This window comes from Monodelphis domestica, chromosome 8 (assembly GCF_027887165.1).
Source record: "Monodelphis domestica isolate mMonDom1 chromosome 8, mMonDom1.pri, whole genome shotgun sequence".
In the NCBI taxonomy this organism is placed as follows: Eukaryota; Metazoa; Chordata; class Mammalia; order Didelphimorphia; family Didelphidae; genus Monodelphis; species Monodelphis domestica.
In genome coordinates, this window is record NC_077234.1 from 185079348 (window position 1) to 185092801 (window position 13454).

Genomic DNA, 13454 nt, shown 5'->3' on the forward strand with positions numbered 1-13454 from the left:
TTCTCGTTCTACCTTCTCTGTATTTATTATGTACTTGCCTTTTATTCTAGTAGATCATAATATCCCTGAAGGCTTGTTCTTTCCCTCAATACTTATTCTCAGTAGGTAGTCAGTTCAGTAAACATTTTGAATTGAATTGGAATGACACATCAAGAGTAGGAAAATGCCTCTGTCGTTGCCATCTGCAGAAAAAAAGGGAATATGTTCCCTGTTCTTCTAATTTGGCTAAACAAGTTGTGGCATATGATGGTGATGGAATACTACCACGTTGTAAGAAACAAGCTGGCTAATTTTGGAAAAACACGGAAAGACCTACATGAAATTGTGAAGAGTGAAATGAGCAGAACCAAGAGAACATTATATATAGCAAGCAACACAAATACTGTTGAAGAATGCCTAGTATAAGTCCACTGCCAGAGAAAGAACTGATAAATAGAAATAAATGAGACATAGTTTTGTCAAATGATACCTTCTCTATGATGGGAGAAGTAGGGAGTTAATTGGGTATTTTAATGTTACAAACTATTGCTAAAGAAATTATAAATCAGGCTGTCCATTCCTAGTGAGGGCTTAGTCATTTGAGAGCATTCAACTCAGAAATAAGAAATAAGTTTCTTTTTCTCGTTCTGCCAGTTAATAATAGGATGCCCTTGTTAAAATTGTTATTTAGTTGTTTCCATTTTCTGACTCTTCATGACCCCATTTGAGTTGTCTTAGCTAAGGACTGAAGCAGTTTTCATTTCCCTTCTCCAGATCATTTTCCAGATGAGGAAACTGAGGCAACCCAGGTTAAGTGGATCACAGGGTCACACAACTAATTAAGTGTCTGAGACCAGGTTCAAACTCAACTCTTCCTGACTCCAAGATTCTACCCACCGCACCACCTTGCTGCCTGTCTTCAGTACCTGTTCAAGATATAAATTCCTGATGGACTGTCCATCTATCCTAACTGCCCTTATTCATAGTAGGGGTTAAATAAATGCAGGAATAAAATGATAACTTCTCCAAAGCTCCATTTCCTAACTGGTAAAATGAGAGAATTAGACGACATAATCTTTAGGTCTAACCTCCTATGAGTCTCATATCTACTTTATAGCTTTGAACCCCACTTGAATGTGGCTAATATAATCTTCAAGGTTTACCAAATCTGGAAAAGAGACAAAGAGCACAGGCAGGACTTCTGGACTGATGTGATAAAATTAACCAAGGACCTTTGCTAGCATGTCTACTGTAGATCTGCCCTTTACCTGCTCTTCCATTCCTTTGGCTATCCAAAGCTCATCAGTACCAAGATTCAGGTACTTCCATACCTGGTGAAATTACTGGCACAGTCAGTGTGGGAGAGGAGACAGAGAAAGGAGAGCTGCCAATTCTAAGTTCTGCCAGAATTGATTTTAAGCAAGGCTCCATGCTGAGTGCACTACTACCCAACTCTCCTGGCTGCCTTGATTAATGATGCAAGAAGGAATTCAAATTCAGTGTGAAGCATCATTGACAAAACGATGTCCCTTGAGCATTATATAGGCTCTAAGTGACTGCATCAGTCATCCAGGCAGTTTTCTGTGCTTATGACTGTACCTACAATGCATGGAAGCATCCGTGATAATAAATGTGGCTAGTTTTTTCTTCCTCTAAATCATGAGAATGCTAGGGTCTGTGAAATATGCCTCAACATAATTTTATTGCAGAAAGACATCCCTAATATGATTTCCTTTTAGAAATTATTATGGTGTTTTGAACAGTATAGTAGCATTAACTTAATTTGAAAAAACAACAGAGTAGCCACAAAAACAAAAAAGACCTTGTAATTATGGCAGTATTAAATTCTGACTATACAAAAGGATTAAAAATCAAAGAATTCCTATTAAGAGGACCACTGTTGAGATGATATGAACTCATTGTGTACATTGTGAAGTTGTTGGGTTTTTTTTTTTCCTGATCAAGTTTATTTTGCAAACAAGGAAATGAAATGTTCCAATCTGTAGCCATTGCTATCCTGTGCCTATAAATGCCATACTATTTGTTGAATGGATTAACTTTTTCTTAAGGAAAATCATGTCTTAAGATCACAGAATTGGATGGGACTTGAGTGATCTATAAATCAGAAGGACAAGTTCTGTGAGAACAGGATAATTTTGTCACTGCATAACACAATGTATTATATACGCAGAAGACACTTTGTGTTTATAGAATTGAATTAAATGTAGCCAATCCCTTACCTGAAAAAGAGTCCCTTTTATAATGTCCCAAATAAGAAGTCAACCAACTTCCTTTGGGACTGCCTCTTGAGGCAGGCCCTTTTCCTTTTGGGATAATTCCAATATTTTGAAATTTTATCATTTCATCCAGCCTAAATCTGATTCTCAATAATTTTCACCTACTGATCCTGCTGGGGTCAACCCCAACAAGTCTGATTCCTTTTCTGGGTGATAGATTTTTAAAAATCTGAATACAGCTATCATGTCCTCAGGTCCTTTATTCAGGCTAACCACTTTTACCTTCAGGCTAACCACCCAATTACCTTTAATAACAATTGTCAGCATATATTTTCCAAATGTCTCCCTCCTTCTCTTCCCTCCCACGCTTCCCAAGATGGTAAGTAATTTGATCTGGGTTTTATATATATATATATATATAATCATGCAAAACACATTTTCATAATGGTCTTTGTTGTAAGAGAATAATCATAATACCAAAACCCCCAAATAAAAACACAAATAAACTCAAGAGAAGAATAGTATATGCTCTGATTGACATTCTGACTCTCAACAGTTCTTTCTCTGGAGGCTGAAAGCATTCTTTGCCATAAGTCCTTCAGAATTGTCCTGGATCATGGCATTGATGAGAGTAGCCAAGTCTTTCACAATTGATCACAGTACAATATTGCTAGTACAGTGCCCTCCTGGTTCTGCTTATTTCACTCTGCATCAGTTCCTGTTGGCCTTGCCAGCTTTTTCTGAAGTCATCCTACTTATCATTTCTTATAGTACAATAGTATTCCATCACCACCATATACCACAATTTGTTCAGCCATTCCTCAACTCATGGATATCATCTCAAGATTCAATTTTTTGCTACCACAAAAGGAGCTGCTATGATTATTTTGTGCAAGTAGGTCCTCTCCCTCCCCCATCCCTTTTTTAAAAATGTTTTTGGTATACGGACTTAGTGGTGGTACTATATGATCAAAGGGTATACACAGTTTTATAGTCCTTTGGACAAAGGTCCAAATTGCCCTCCAGAATAATTGGATCAGTTTGCAATCCAAGAATGCTTTCTTGTCCCAATTTTGTCACATCCCTTCTAACATTTATTACTTTACTGTCATATTGGTCAATCTGATAGGTGTGAAGTGGTATCTCAAAATTGTTTTAATTTACATTTTTCTAATCAAGAGGGATTTAGAACATTTTTTCACATGATTATTGATAGTTCTGATTTCTTCATCTGAAAACTGCTTTTTTAAAAATATTCTTTGACCATTTGTCATTTGGGGAATGACTTGTATTCTTATAAATTTAACTTTATTCTTTATTTGGGAAATGAGACCTTTATCAGAGAAACTTGCTGTAAATTTTTTCTCCCATTTTGTTTCCCTTCTAATCTTGGTTACGTCAGGTTTGTTTGTACAAAACTTTTAAAATATGATATAATCAACATTATTCTTTTTATAACTTAGAATGTCCTCTGTTTCTTGTTGGGTTATAATTCTTTCTTTCTCCATAGATCTGACAGGTAAACTATTCTGTTTTCCTGATTTACTTATGGTATCACCCTTTGTATCTAAATCATATTACCCATTTTGACCTTATATAAGTAAAGGTTGTGAGAGATTAGTCTACACCTGGTTTCTGCCATACTATTTTTTCCAGGTTTCCCAGCAGGGTTTTTTTTTTTTTTCCAAATAGTGAGTTCTTATCCCCAAAACTGGGGTCTTTGGGTTTATCAGACCCTAAGTTACTATGGTCATTTACCCCCATTTGTTGTACATATAATCTGTTCCTTTGTTCCATAATTCTGTTTCTTAACCAGTACCAGATTGTTTTGATGATTACAACTTTATAGTACAGATTGAGATCTGATACAGTTCCTCATCCCATACAGGCTCCACAACACTTGGTCCTTAGAGATGCTAGAAGGTCAGATAGTTTGAACCAGGAGAAAGCTATGGCAGGTAGAGGGAAGTTGTCAAGGAAAGTTGTGCCCCTATTTTCTGGGCTTCCAGAACTTTTATAACCTTATATCCACTGCTTCTGTACTCCACTAGACTTGGCAGGCTCAGTCTTGAAAATCAGTTGAGAGTTATAGATGAAAATAAGAAGCAAATATGGCACTTTTCTTTCCTTCTGGCTATAGCAGACCCGGAAGAATCCATAGTAAGAGGATCCTTGAGTTCATGATGTTCCTTTCAGAAGCTCTTCTTCCTTTCTCTATCAACTTCCTACCTCTTATTCATAGTCCTCTAAGTCCCACAACAGTTTCAGACTTGAGTCCAGGCCTATTTCACCAGTGAGAATTTTTTTGGATGTAAGACATGGGATTTTTCCAGATATTCTCATGTCTTAGATCTTATCTTGTGATTACATTGGTTCTTATCCACCACACCCATTCCTATTGCCCTTAAGTCAGGCCCCTTCAACTTAACTCAACAATATTATCTGACTGCTGTGTGCAAGGCACTGGACCATGTCCTAGGTATACAAAGACAAAAATTAAACTATCCCTCCCTTGTCCTCCTTGGAGCAAACAGTATGCATACATAAAAGTAAATACAGGTTAATTTGAGGAGAGAGAATGCTAACAGCTGGGTGGATCTTGAAGGAAACTAAGGATTCTAAAAGGGAGAGGCAGGGAAACCCTCCCTTAGGGATCTATCATCATTGGTCCCAGCCCTGGCCCCCGGAGGTATTCCATAGCCTAAGAGGACCTGTTCCATTGCTGCACCGTTTCCCCCTAGTATTTCTGGTTAACTAAAATGGGCAGGTAATTCTTTTGATGGCCACTTTAAACAAAGTCCTATCAACACTGACTTTTTTTTTTAATAGCATTCTATGATTTACAGAGCACCAAACTTTACATTTTCACTAGTTTTCCAAAACAAATGTGTATGGTAGATATATATATATTTTTTTTTTGAGGTGTCCTTACTGCAGGGCTGAGAAGCCCCAGAGAAGCGAAATCTGCAGGAGGTAAATTAAACCCAGATCTTTCTAGACTCGGAGTTCAACACATTCCCCAATAGCACATGGCCCTCGTGCTCATGTCCATTTCCCTAGCAGCTAAAGGGTCATTTTGAAGTCCAGCCCCATCCTTAAGCTGCTGTCCAGCCCCACAAAGGTGTTGCTGCCTACAAAATTCGTGCCCGTCCTATTGGATTTCTCTTCCCCTTCCCGATGAAAGCACCAATCCCTGCTACCCTGCGGACAATTCTCCTGAGAATCCAACAGTCACCTAAATAGTATGGATGAAGCAATGTTTTCCAGTGTATAGCTAGATGAGTAATGATACATGTGAGCAAATTGAAAGCTGCCTCCTGGCTACACAAGTGCTGTCGGGATTGCGCTCCTTAACCTGCCCCTTTCTTCTCTGCCTCAGCCTTGTGCAAAAGATGGAGAAGAGGCTGAGTCAGTGATCTCGGGGGAAGAAAGCAGCCTGTTTTACTGTATGTTTCCCGAACTGCGGCAGCGGCAGCGAGGAAATACAGCTTTACTTGAGAGGTTACCATTTGCTAAACGTAGGGCTCCTGCAGGGAGGCTTTTGACGTACAACAGCAAGGGACCTGGCGCTGCATGTCCAACGGAGCTCTCGTTCTGGTAGTATTTCAACAGTTAACACGTCCATACAGCAGATAAATGAGCCGAACTGAATATCGCCGGGTTCTTCACGCCCCAAAGCAGAAATTAGCTCTTCGTCTGGAAGCCGCTGACCCTGTCGGGGGAGCTCCGTCCCGTCGGAAGGCACACTTGATTTTGTATGTAATTTGAAGAAAGGTATTGTATGCCCCGTGGCTTGGCTTTGACTGAAAGATGGAGTTTTGCTCTCTCTTTGTGTGCCGAAGACAGGCTTACAGATAAATAGGTCACTGGCTGCCGAAATCCTCGAGCAAATTGAGTTGTGACAATATGACTTTAAGTCTGATCTCCCTGATGTACCGAGATATTGCAGAATTGTGGCTCTTCCTGAAGAGAAGTACAGGTGTGTCTGCTTCTTGTGTGGAGTTTGTTTGTTTCACTGGAGCCGCCTCATTGTGCAGTGGTTTGGGGGCATTGGGGTTGGGTGATGGAAACCTAAGCTTTTAATGTACGAAAAAGGAGGAAGGAGAAAGTTTCACTTGTCCTTATTGGAAGAGGACGGCAAAAATCGGTATATCGGGCAAATACAGTCCTATTTGAATTTTGTTTAAGCTACATTCATGGTGGAGATTGTGTCATTCATTATTTGTTATTAGCTAAAGATTGTGATTCTCCGCCTTTTCGATCTAGAGAAATTGCTATTCTTCTGAAACAGTATTTCTGATCCCTGAGATCATTCCTTTCTTCTTCTGTGCCTGCTTTGGGCTCTATGAGCTGGGATGTTGTCATTGTTTTGACCTCACTTAAATACGGTCTAAGGCTTTAGAAGTCACTTATTACATGGTTGCTTTTGGAAAATAACGATTGAGAGTCTCTAAAATGGTAAAATTGAGAGCACACAATAAATTATTGCTAGAATTTCTTTAAATTTCCTCTGGAAACATTTTCATTTGGAAAGAGAGAGAATGCAGAGGAAATATCTTTCATATGCAGATTGCAACTCACTTGTCTATGAAATCACAGATCATCTGGCAAGGCTGACAACAGAAATAATTTCCTCATATTGTGGGTTTACTTGTTTTGTACTTGTTCTGTTCTTGGTTGCTCTTGGCCATGTCAGAGCAATAGATCTAATGAACTTCTTTTGAAGAATGGGATTCAGTATTTGGTGTTACTACTTCTGGATGATTGCCTTTAAACTAGCTGACTTGATTGATAGGGCAACTTCCTTTGCAATAGTTAGCTAACAGCCCTACCTTAGGGTTTTTAGTTTTTAGTTCAATGATGTGTGTGTGTGCATGTGTGTGTGCACATTCAGCATTGCCTGTGTGCTTACTATGAATGATTCATTGAGTTCCAGAGAATGTCAGGGAAAAAAAGACAAAGGAAGATCATATTGGTGAAGTTTAAAGAAAAGGGGTTGGGAAATTTGAGATTAGGAAATGGTGTATGTTTCCATGGTTCAGTCAGAGTTGTGTACTTCTAAGAAAGCCCCAAATGCCCCATTTTCATGTAATCTAAGTGCTGATCCCATCAATCCCTAATTCTGCCAACTGCTTACAAATAATTCATGAAACAAGCACTTATGTGAATTTTAATGAACGAGCAAAGCTATAACCATGACCAGATGCCATGAAATAAAGGCCCAAAGTTTCCAACTTAAAGATGATAAATGTGGATAAATAATGAATGAATGAGCAAATGAATTTCTTTAAAAAGGTTAGATCTAAGGTCCCAGGGCAGTATTAACATTGGAATCGTTGCAATGGTAGTCTTAGCCTTTGCCAGATAGTCACATATCACCAGAGTAGTAAATATTTTTGCAAAATAAGTGGAAGTGAACAGTTTCATATGTGAAATCAAATTCCAACTTGAAATGCTGTAGACAGGACTGGGGGTGGGGTGTGGGGAAGCCACTTAAAAAAAGGAGGAGCCCCAGAACAGAAAAGATTTACTAGAGTTTGAGAAATTTCAAACACATGGCATGCTTTCTTGGGATGCTTAAGGGGTTTATCATTCATATTGTAACTAGACCATATAAATAAAATTTTAGGGCAGCTGGGGAAATAAATCCTGCGGCAATTAGCTGTTTGCTGGTATACTCACTATATTTTACATCCTTAAAATTTGCTAGCTTTTACTTTACTACTTTGTACTTTATTCTTTGAAAGACAATCATGGTATCAAATGAATCTCCCAAGAGAGTTTGTTATAATCAAGGAATGGATTTCCCTTCTGCTTCTCCAGAATCAATTTCCTGCTTTTCTCTTAAAACCCACATTAATTTTTTTTAAAAAAAAGTAAACATTCTGGGTCTTATCCAAGTAAACAATAGATGTTTTCTTTGAATGTTTGAACATCTTTATTGATAGAATAGGCTAAGTTGGAGCGTAGAAAGGGGCATGGTAAAAGTTATATTTTTGTGGCAGCATTAAAGCCTTTTTGTATTACATGAGATTTCAAGAATGGAGACTTTGGTGGATTTTAGACATCTTTATGAAATTATCAGGAACCACTGGTGTAGAAAATTGGGTGAAAAAAAATCCTGTGGATATTGTATCAGAAAAAGGCAAAAGCAAATGAGAATATATTGAGCTATAGGGCTTAGAATTCAGGAGAGAGGGAGAGAAACTGAACTAAGATCCAAGTTCCAGTCTTGCCTTTTTGCTGCTTATTCATTGTGTGATCTTAAGCAAGTTATTTAACTTCTAAGGATTTCAGTTTCTTCATCACATCCTATTTTTATGATTGGGTTAAGTTAGATGATCTCCAACACTTCTTGCATCCCCAAAATTCTGATTCTATGATCTTTTTCATTTCATTAAAAAGAAATATGACTAAGAAACTGATCCTCAGTTGAAATATTTCATGTCAATGATACTCCAAATATACCATAATTTTTTTTCAAAGGAAAGAACTAATCTCACAAGGAGAGAAACTGAAAGCTTCCCTTTAAAATATGCCCTCATTTAAAATGTGGTATTCTGATAAAGTTCTACCTGAGAAATACTTCTTTAATTATACCATGATAATGAATTAATATGCAGAACTTTCAGAGAACATGAAGCCCAAACCAAAAAATTGGCCAAAGACTTGCAAGTTGGAACCAAGTGTTTGAACCTCCTTAAATCTGTGTCTACTACTCAAGGGAAGTAAAGCAAAAATTGATCAAACAAATTTAATCCAAATGTCTAGCCATACTTTTTTGGCCTACATTATTCAGATAATTCCACCTGTCACTTGATATCACTTTACTTATGGAGACACAGCAGGAATTTTTAATATTATGATATTAAAAGTTAAGACTGAATTCTGGTTCTTGTGATGATAGTGCTACTGTCTAATTGGTTAGATTTGGGGGGAAATACTCAGTGTCTCAATTTATTGATTTGTGCAGTAATCATGGGACTTTTTGCTTTCTCATGTTTAAAATGTAACATAATGCATTTTAATCATGTAAATGGATTCATTCTATTCTCCATCTTATATACAACCCACAAGTCACATCTTTATATTTAGACACCTCTATACACATGCACACACACACAAATATTAATTAATAGAGAATCATTGAATGAAGTTATCTCTGTTTAATCTTTTTAGGAATTTTGCATGATTTAGACATAAACAATTTAAAACAAAAAGTGAAGGAAAGTTCCATACACACTCATAGCATAAAGGAATACTAATTCCTCATTGATGTAATGTCATTTTCATAGTCATTTTCTGTCTAAGCTTACAAGAGCTGGAAGTGAGTCTCATACCCTGCCCCTTTTGTAATCAGTATCTTTGTTTAAAAGGTGACTAATCGTACCAACTGGGTATTAAATATACATCTTTGACCTCATCAGCACTGACTTTGACCAACATTTGAAGGAAGTCATTGAAGAAGAAGGAAGAAACAAAGAGAAATTATGCCCTCAAATTATCTTCTTTCTGCAAAGGCTGACTAATGGGTTCTGTGATGACAGTGTCACCAACTCGTATACCTATTAAGAAATGTGACTTCATATATTTTAATCATGTAAGCCAACTCTGAGGTGAAATTTTCTAGAAAAGGCAGAGATTCTGAGCATCTTGTCCCTCCATATAAGCATGTGAAATAGACTTGTATATTGGGCTCATTCATTTTGGTGTCTGCAACAAATTTCCAAGAGTATCTTGATACTGTACATAGGGGTTAGAGAGATTAGTGAAACAATAGAAAGAATGTTTTAAGGAACTCAAAGAATGATCAAAGGTTTTGACCACTGGTTCTCCAGCCAGGGCAGAAGCCATAACCTGATTCAAAGCAGTCCAAGACCTTCCAATGATTTCCTGGGAAACACACTTCATGGGGCTTCTAAGCACTAAGCACGCCAACCTAAGCTTTTTTTCAGCTTTGGAAGGGATCCCATTTCTAATGTAAGAAATCCCATTTTTCTTCCATAATCAAATTTGAAGTCATACTCACACTTAGGGGAAAATGGAAACAAGAAAACATTTGTTTATAGTTCAGTCCAAAAAAAAATAGTACTTATAAAGTATGGGGATATGTGATGGAGACACAACTGGATCTTTCATTATTTTCCCCATCTTCTATGCAATCCATGAGCAATGTCTTTATTTTTACACACACACACACCACACACACACACACACACACACACACACACACACACACACACTTTACATTTAGAATCAAAGTATCATTAAACAAATTTATCCTTGCCAATTATTACTTCATAGGTATAGGGATAAATGATAGACACAACTGGATCTTTCATTCTGTTCTCCATCGCATATGTACCCCATGAGCCATATCATATATTTAGATATCTCTACACACACACACACACACACACACACACACACACACACACACACATACATGCACACACGCCTACCCTACCATACATTAATGATCAATATCATCAAACAATTATATTTGACAGGTCCCAATATGAAGTAGAATTAAGATCTTAGCTTTTTAAAAATAATTTTTATAATAAAATCTTCCCCGTATTGTCAAACTATACATTTGGATTCTAGAGGAGTTGCATAAAAATTCAAATGATTAGAGTCCATGACTTGCAAAGGTTGGCATAATGACTGCCCATTTTTGCAAATCCATTTAGCATCTTATTCATGACTGCCAGGACCATCTCTTTTTCCATGGCTCCCCTCTTTGAGGGAGAATTAGGTGAATATAAGTTGAATCCCTTATTCTAAATACCAAATTCTTTAGTAGGACACATCACAAACTTTGTTTTTAAGAAGTGAAAGAATAGACTGATTAGAGGAAAGGGATAAAGTGGGATTCAGCATGCATTTTTAGAACAAAACATATTAATACTTAGATGACCTAAGAGAGAGGGGCTTATAAACTAAAAACTGAAAGGGACCTTGAAGATCATAGATGGAAAACCAGAAGGTGTCTTTGGTCTCCTTTAGCACAACCCCATCATTTTACAGATGAAGAACTGGGACCCAGAGAGGTTTGGTTGCTCAGAGTCATACACATGCTGAACAGCAGAGGCAAATTTCAGAACTAGGTCATCTGACTTTTAATCCATATTAGAGGAAATTTGATTTACACAGTAAGTTAGTGATAGGGCTGAAAAATTAATCTTGCTTCTAGACTTTTTGCAGGTAGGAGATATTGGAATATACCTTGTCTGTAAAAATTAAGGCTACTTTAAATGTAGGATAATATTCAAGTTTGTCTAGTAAAGGATGACTTGGGAAGCTGGTAGCCCAGTGAATAGGGTGCTGGTCCTGGAGTCAAGAAAACCTGAGTTTAAACGTGGTCTTAGACCCTTACTCAATGTGTGATCCTGGGCAAATCACTTAGCCCTAACCCTATTTACCTCAGTTGTAAAATGAGCTAGAGAAAGATGGTAAACCACTCCAGGACTTTTGCTGAGAAAACCCAAAATGGGGTCAGGAAGAGTTGACCATGACTGAAACAACTCAACAACAAAAGTAAAGGATAAGGCTTATAATGTTTAAGAGCAGATAAAACCATTCATATAAATAGGCTATAATTAAAGTTGATATATAGCCAATTGTAATATCAACAGTGTGGTGTAATGGATAGTGTGTTGGAGACCTGCATTTAAATTCCATCTCTGATAATGTATTATTTTGTGACCATGGGCAAGTCACTTAATTTCTTTCAGACTTGGTTTCTTTATCTGTAAAACTGGGGATAATAATACTTGTAGTTCCTATCTAATAGAATGGTCATGGGGGTCATATCATGGATAGAAAGCACTTTAATGACTTTTGAAATATCTATACAGGTTAGTTTTTAGAGAAACTATCCCAAAAATCTTAGTTTAAGCTTTAAAAGGACAGCCAAGTGGTACAATGGATAGAGTAGACTAGGTAGATAGAGAAATGGGCTTGGAGTCAGAAGGATTTGGGTCCAAAACCAGCCTCAAACACTTACTAGATAGGTGACCTTGGGCAAAGAACTTGACCTCTATTTGCCTCAATTTCCCTAATTATTTTTCAGTCTTTTTTTTAGTCATGTCTGACTCTTCATGATCCTATTTTGGGTGTCCTGGAGAAGAACTACTGGAGTGTTTTGCCATTTCCTTTTCCAGCTCATTTTACAGATGAGGAAGTTGAGGCCATCAGGGTTAAGTGACTTGCCTAGGGTTATACATACAGTACATGTCTGAGGCCAGATTTGAATTCAGGAAAATGAGTCTTCCAGACTCCAAGACCAACTCTCTGGAGATAATAATAGCATGTACCTCCCAGGGTCATTGTGAGGATCAAATGAGATAATATATTTATAAAGCACTTAGCTTAGTGCCTGGCACATAGTAATTGCTATATAAATGCTTACTCCCTTCCCCATAACTTAATAGCTTAAAACTGCACTGATACTTTTGGGATACTCTGAACTATTATTTTAAATTTTTAAAAATATTTTATTATAAAAGATATTTTAATTACCAACTATTTGTTATAACAAATTTCCATGTAAGGTTTCCAAAGTTATATGATCCAAATTGTCTCCCTCTATCCCTTACTTCCCTGCTCTCTGAGCTGACAAAGTTTATCTGGATTATACGTGTATTATCATACTAAACATATTCCACATTGATTACTTTTGCAAGATAATATTTATATATAAAACAAAAACCCCCAAATAAACTAATAAGTCACATGTTTTGATTTGCGTTCTGATGCCAATGTTCTTTCTCTAGAAGTGGACAGAAATCTTTGTCATAAGTCCTTCAGAATTGTCCTGGATTGTTTTATTGCTGAGAGTAACTAAGTCTATCACAGTTGATCATTGCACAATATTGCTGTTACTATGTACAATATTCTCTTGATTCTACTTATTTCACTCTGTATCAGTTCACGTAAGTCTTTCCAGTTCTTTCTGAAGTCATCCTGTTCATCATTTCTTTCAGCTCAATAGTATTCCATTGCCATCATATACCACAATTTCTTCAGCTATTCCCCAACTGATGGACATCCCCTCAATTTCCAATTCTTTGCCACCACAAAAAAAAAAACTGCTATAAATATTTTTGTACAAGTAGGTCCTTTTTATTATCTCTTCAGGATACAGATTTAGTAGTGGTATTACAGGATCAAAGGGTATGCACAGTATTATAGCACTTTGGGCATAGTTCCAAATTGCCCTCCAGAATGGTTGGA

General features: G+C 37.1%; 1 protein-coding gene across 26 annotated transcripts in view; it reads left to right on the forward strand.

Annotated features, from left to right (window-relative positions):
- Window positions 1-13454, forward strand: part of MCF2L (MCF.2 cell line derived transforming sequence like) — a 394661-nt gene that overhangs the window by 201498 nt on the left and 179709 nt on the right. For 2 of the 26 annotated variants that reach the window (XM_007501258.3, XM_056806836.1), the window contains exon 1: window positions 5129-6195. The exons of 21 other annotated variants lie outside the window; for them this stretch is intronic. In XM_007501258.3, coding sequence (XP_007501320.2) covers window positions 6123-6195 — 73 coding nt within the window. In that variant the 5' untranslated portion in view covers window positions 5129-6122. Of the gene's footprint in view, window positions 1-5127; window positions 6196-13454 lie in introns of those variants that run through there. 3 more of the 26 variants (XM_056806840.1, XM_056806843.1, XM_056806833.1) reach the window with 2 other exon arrangements.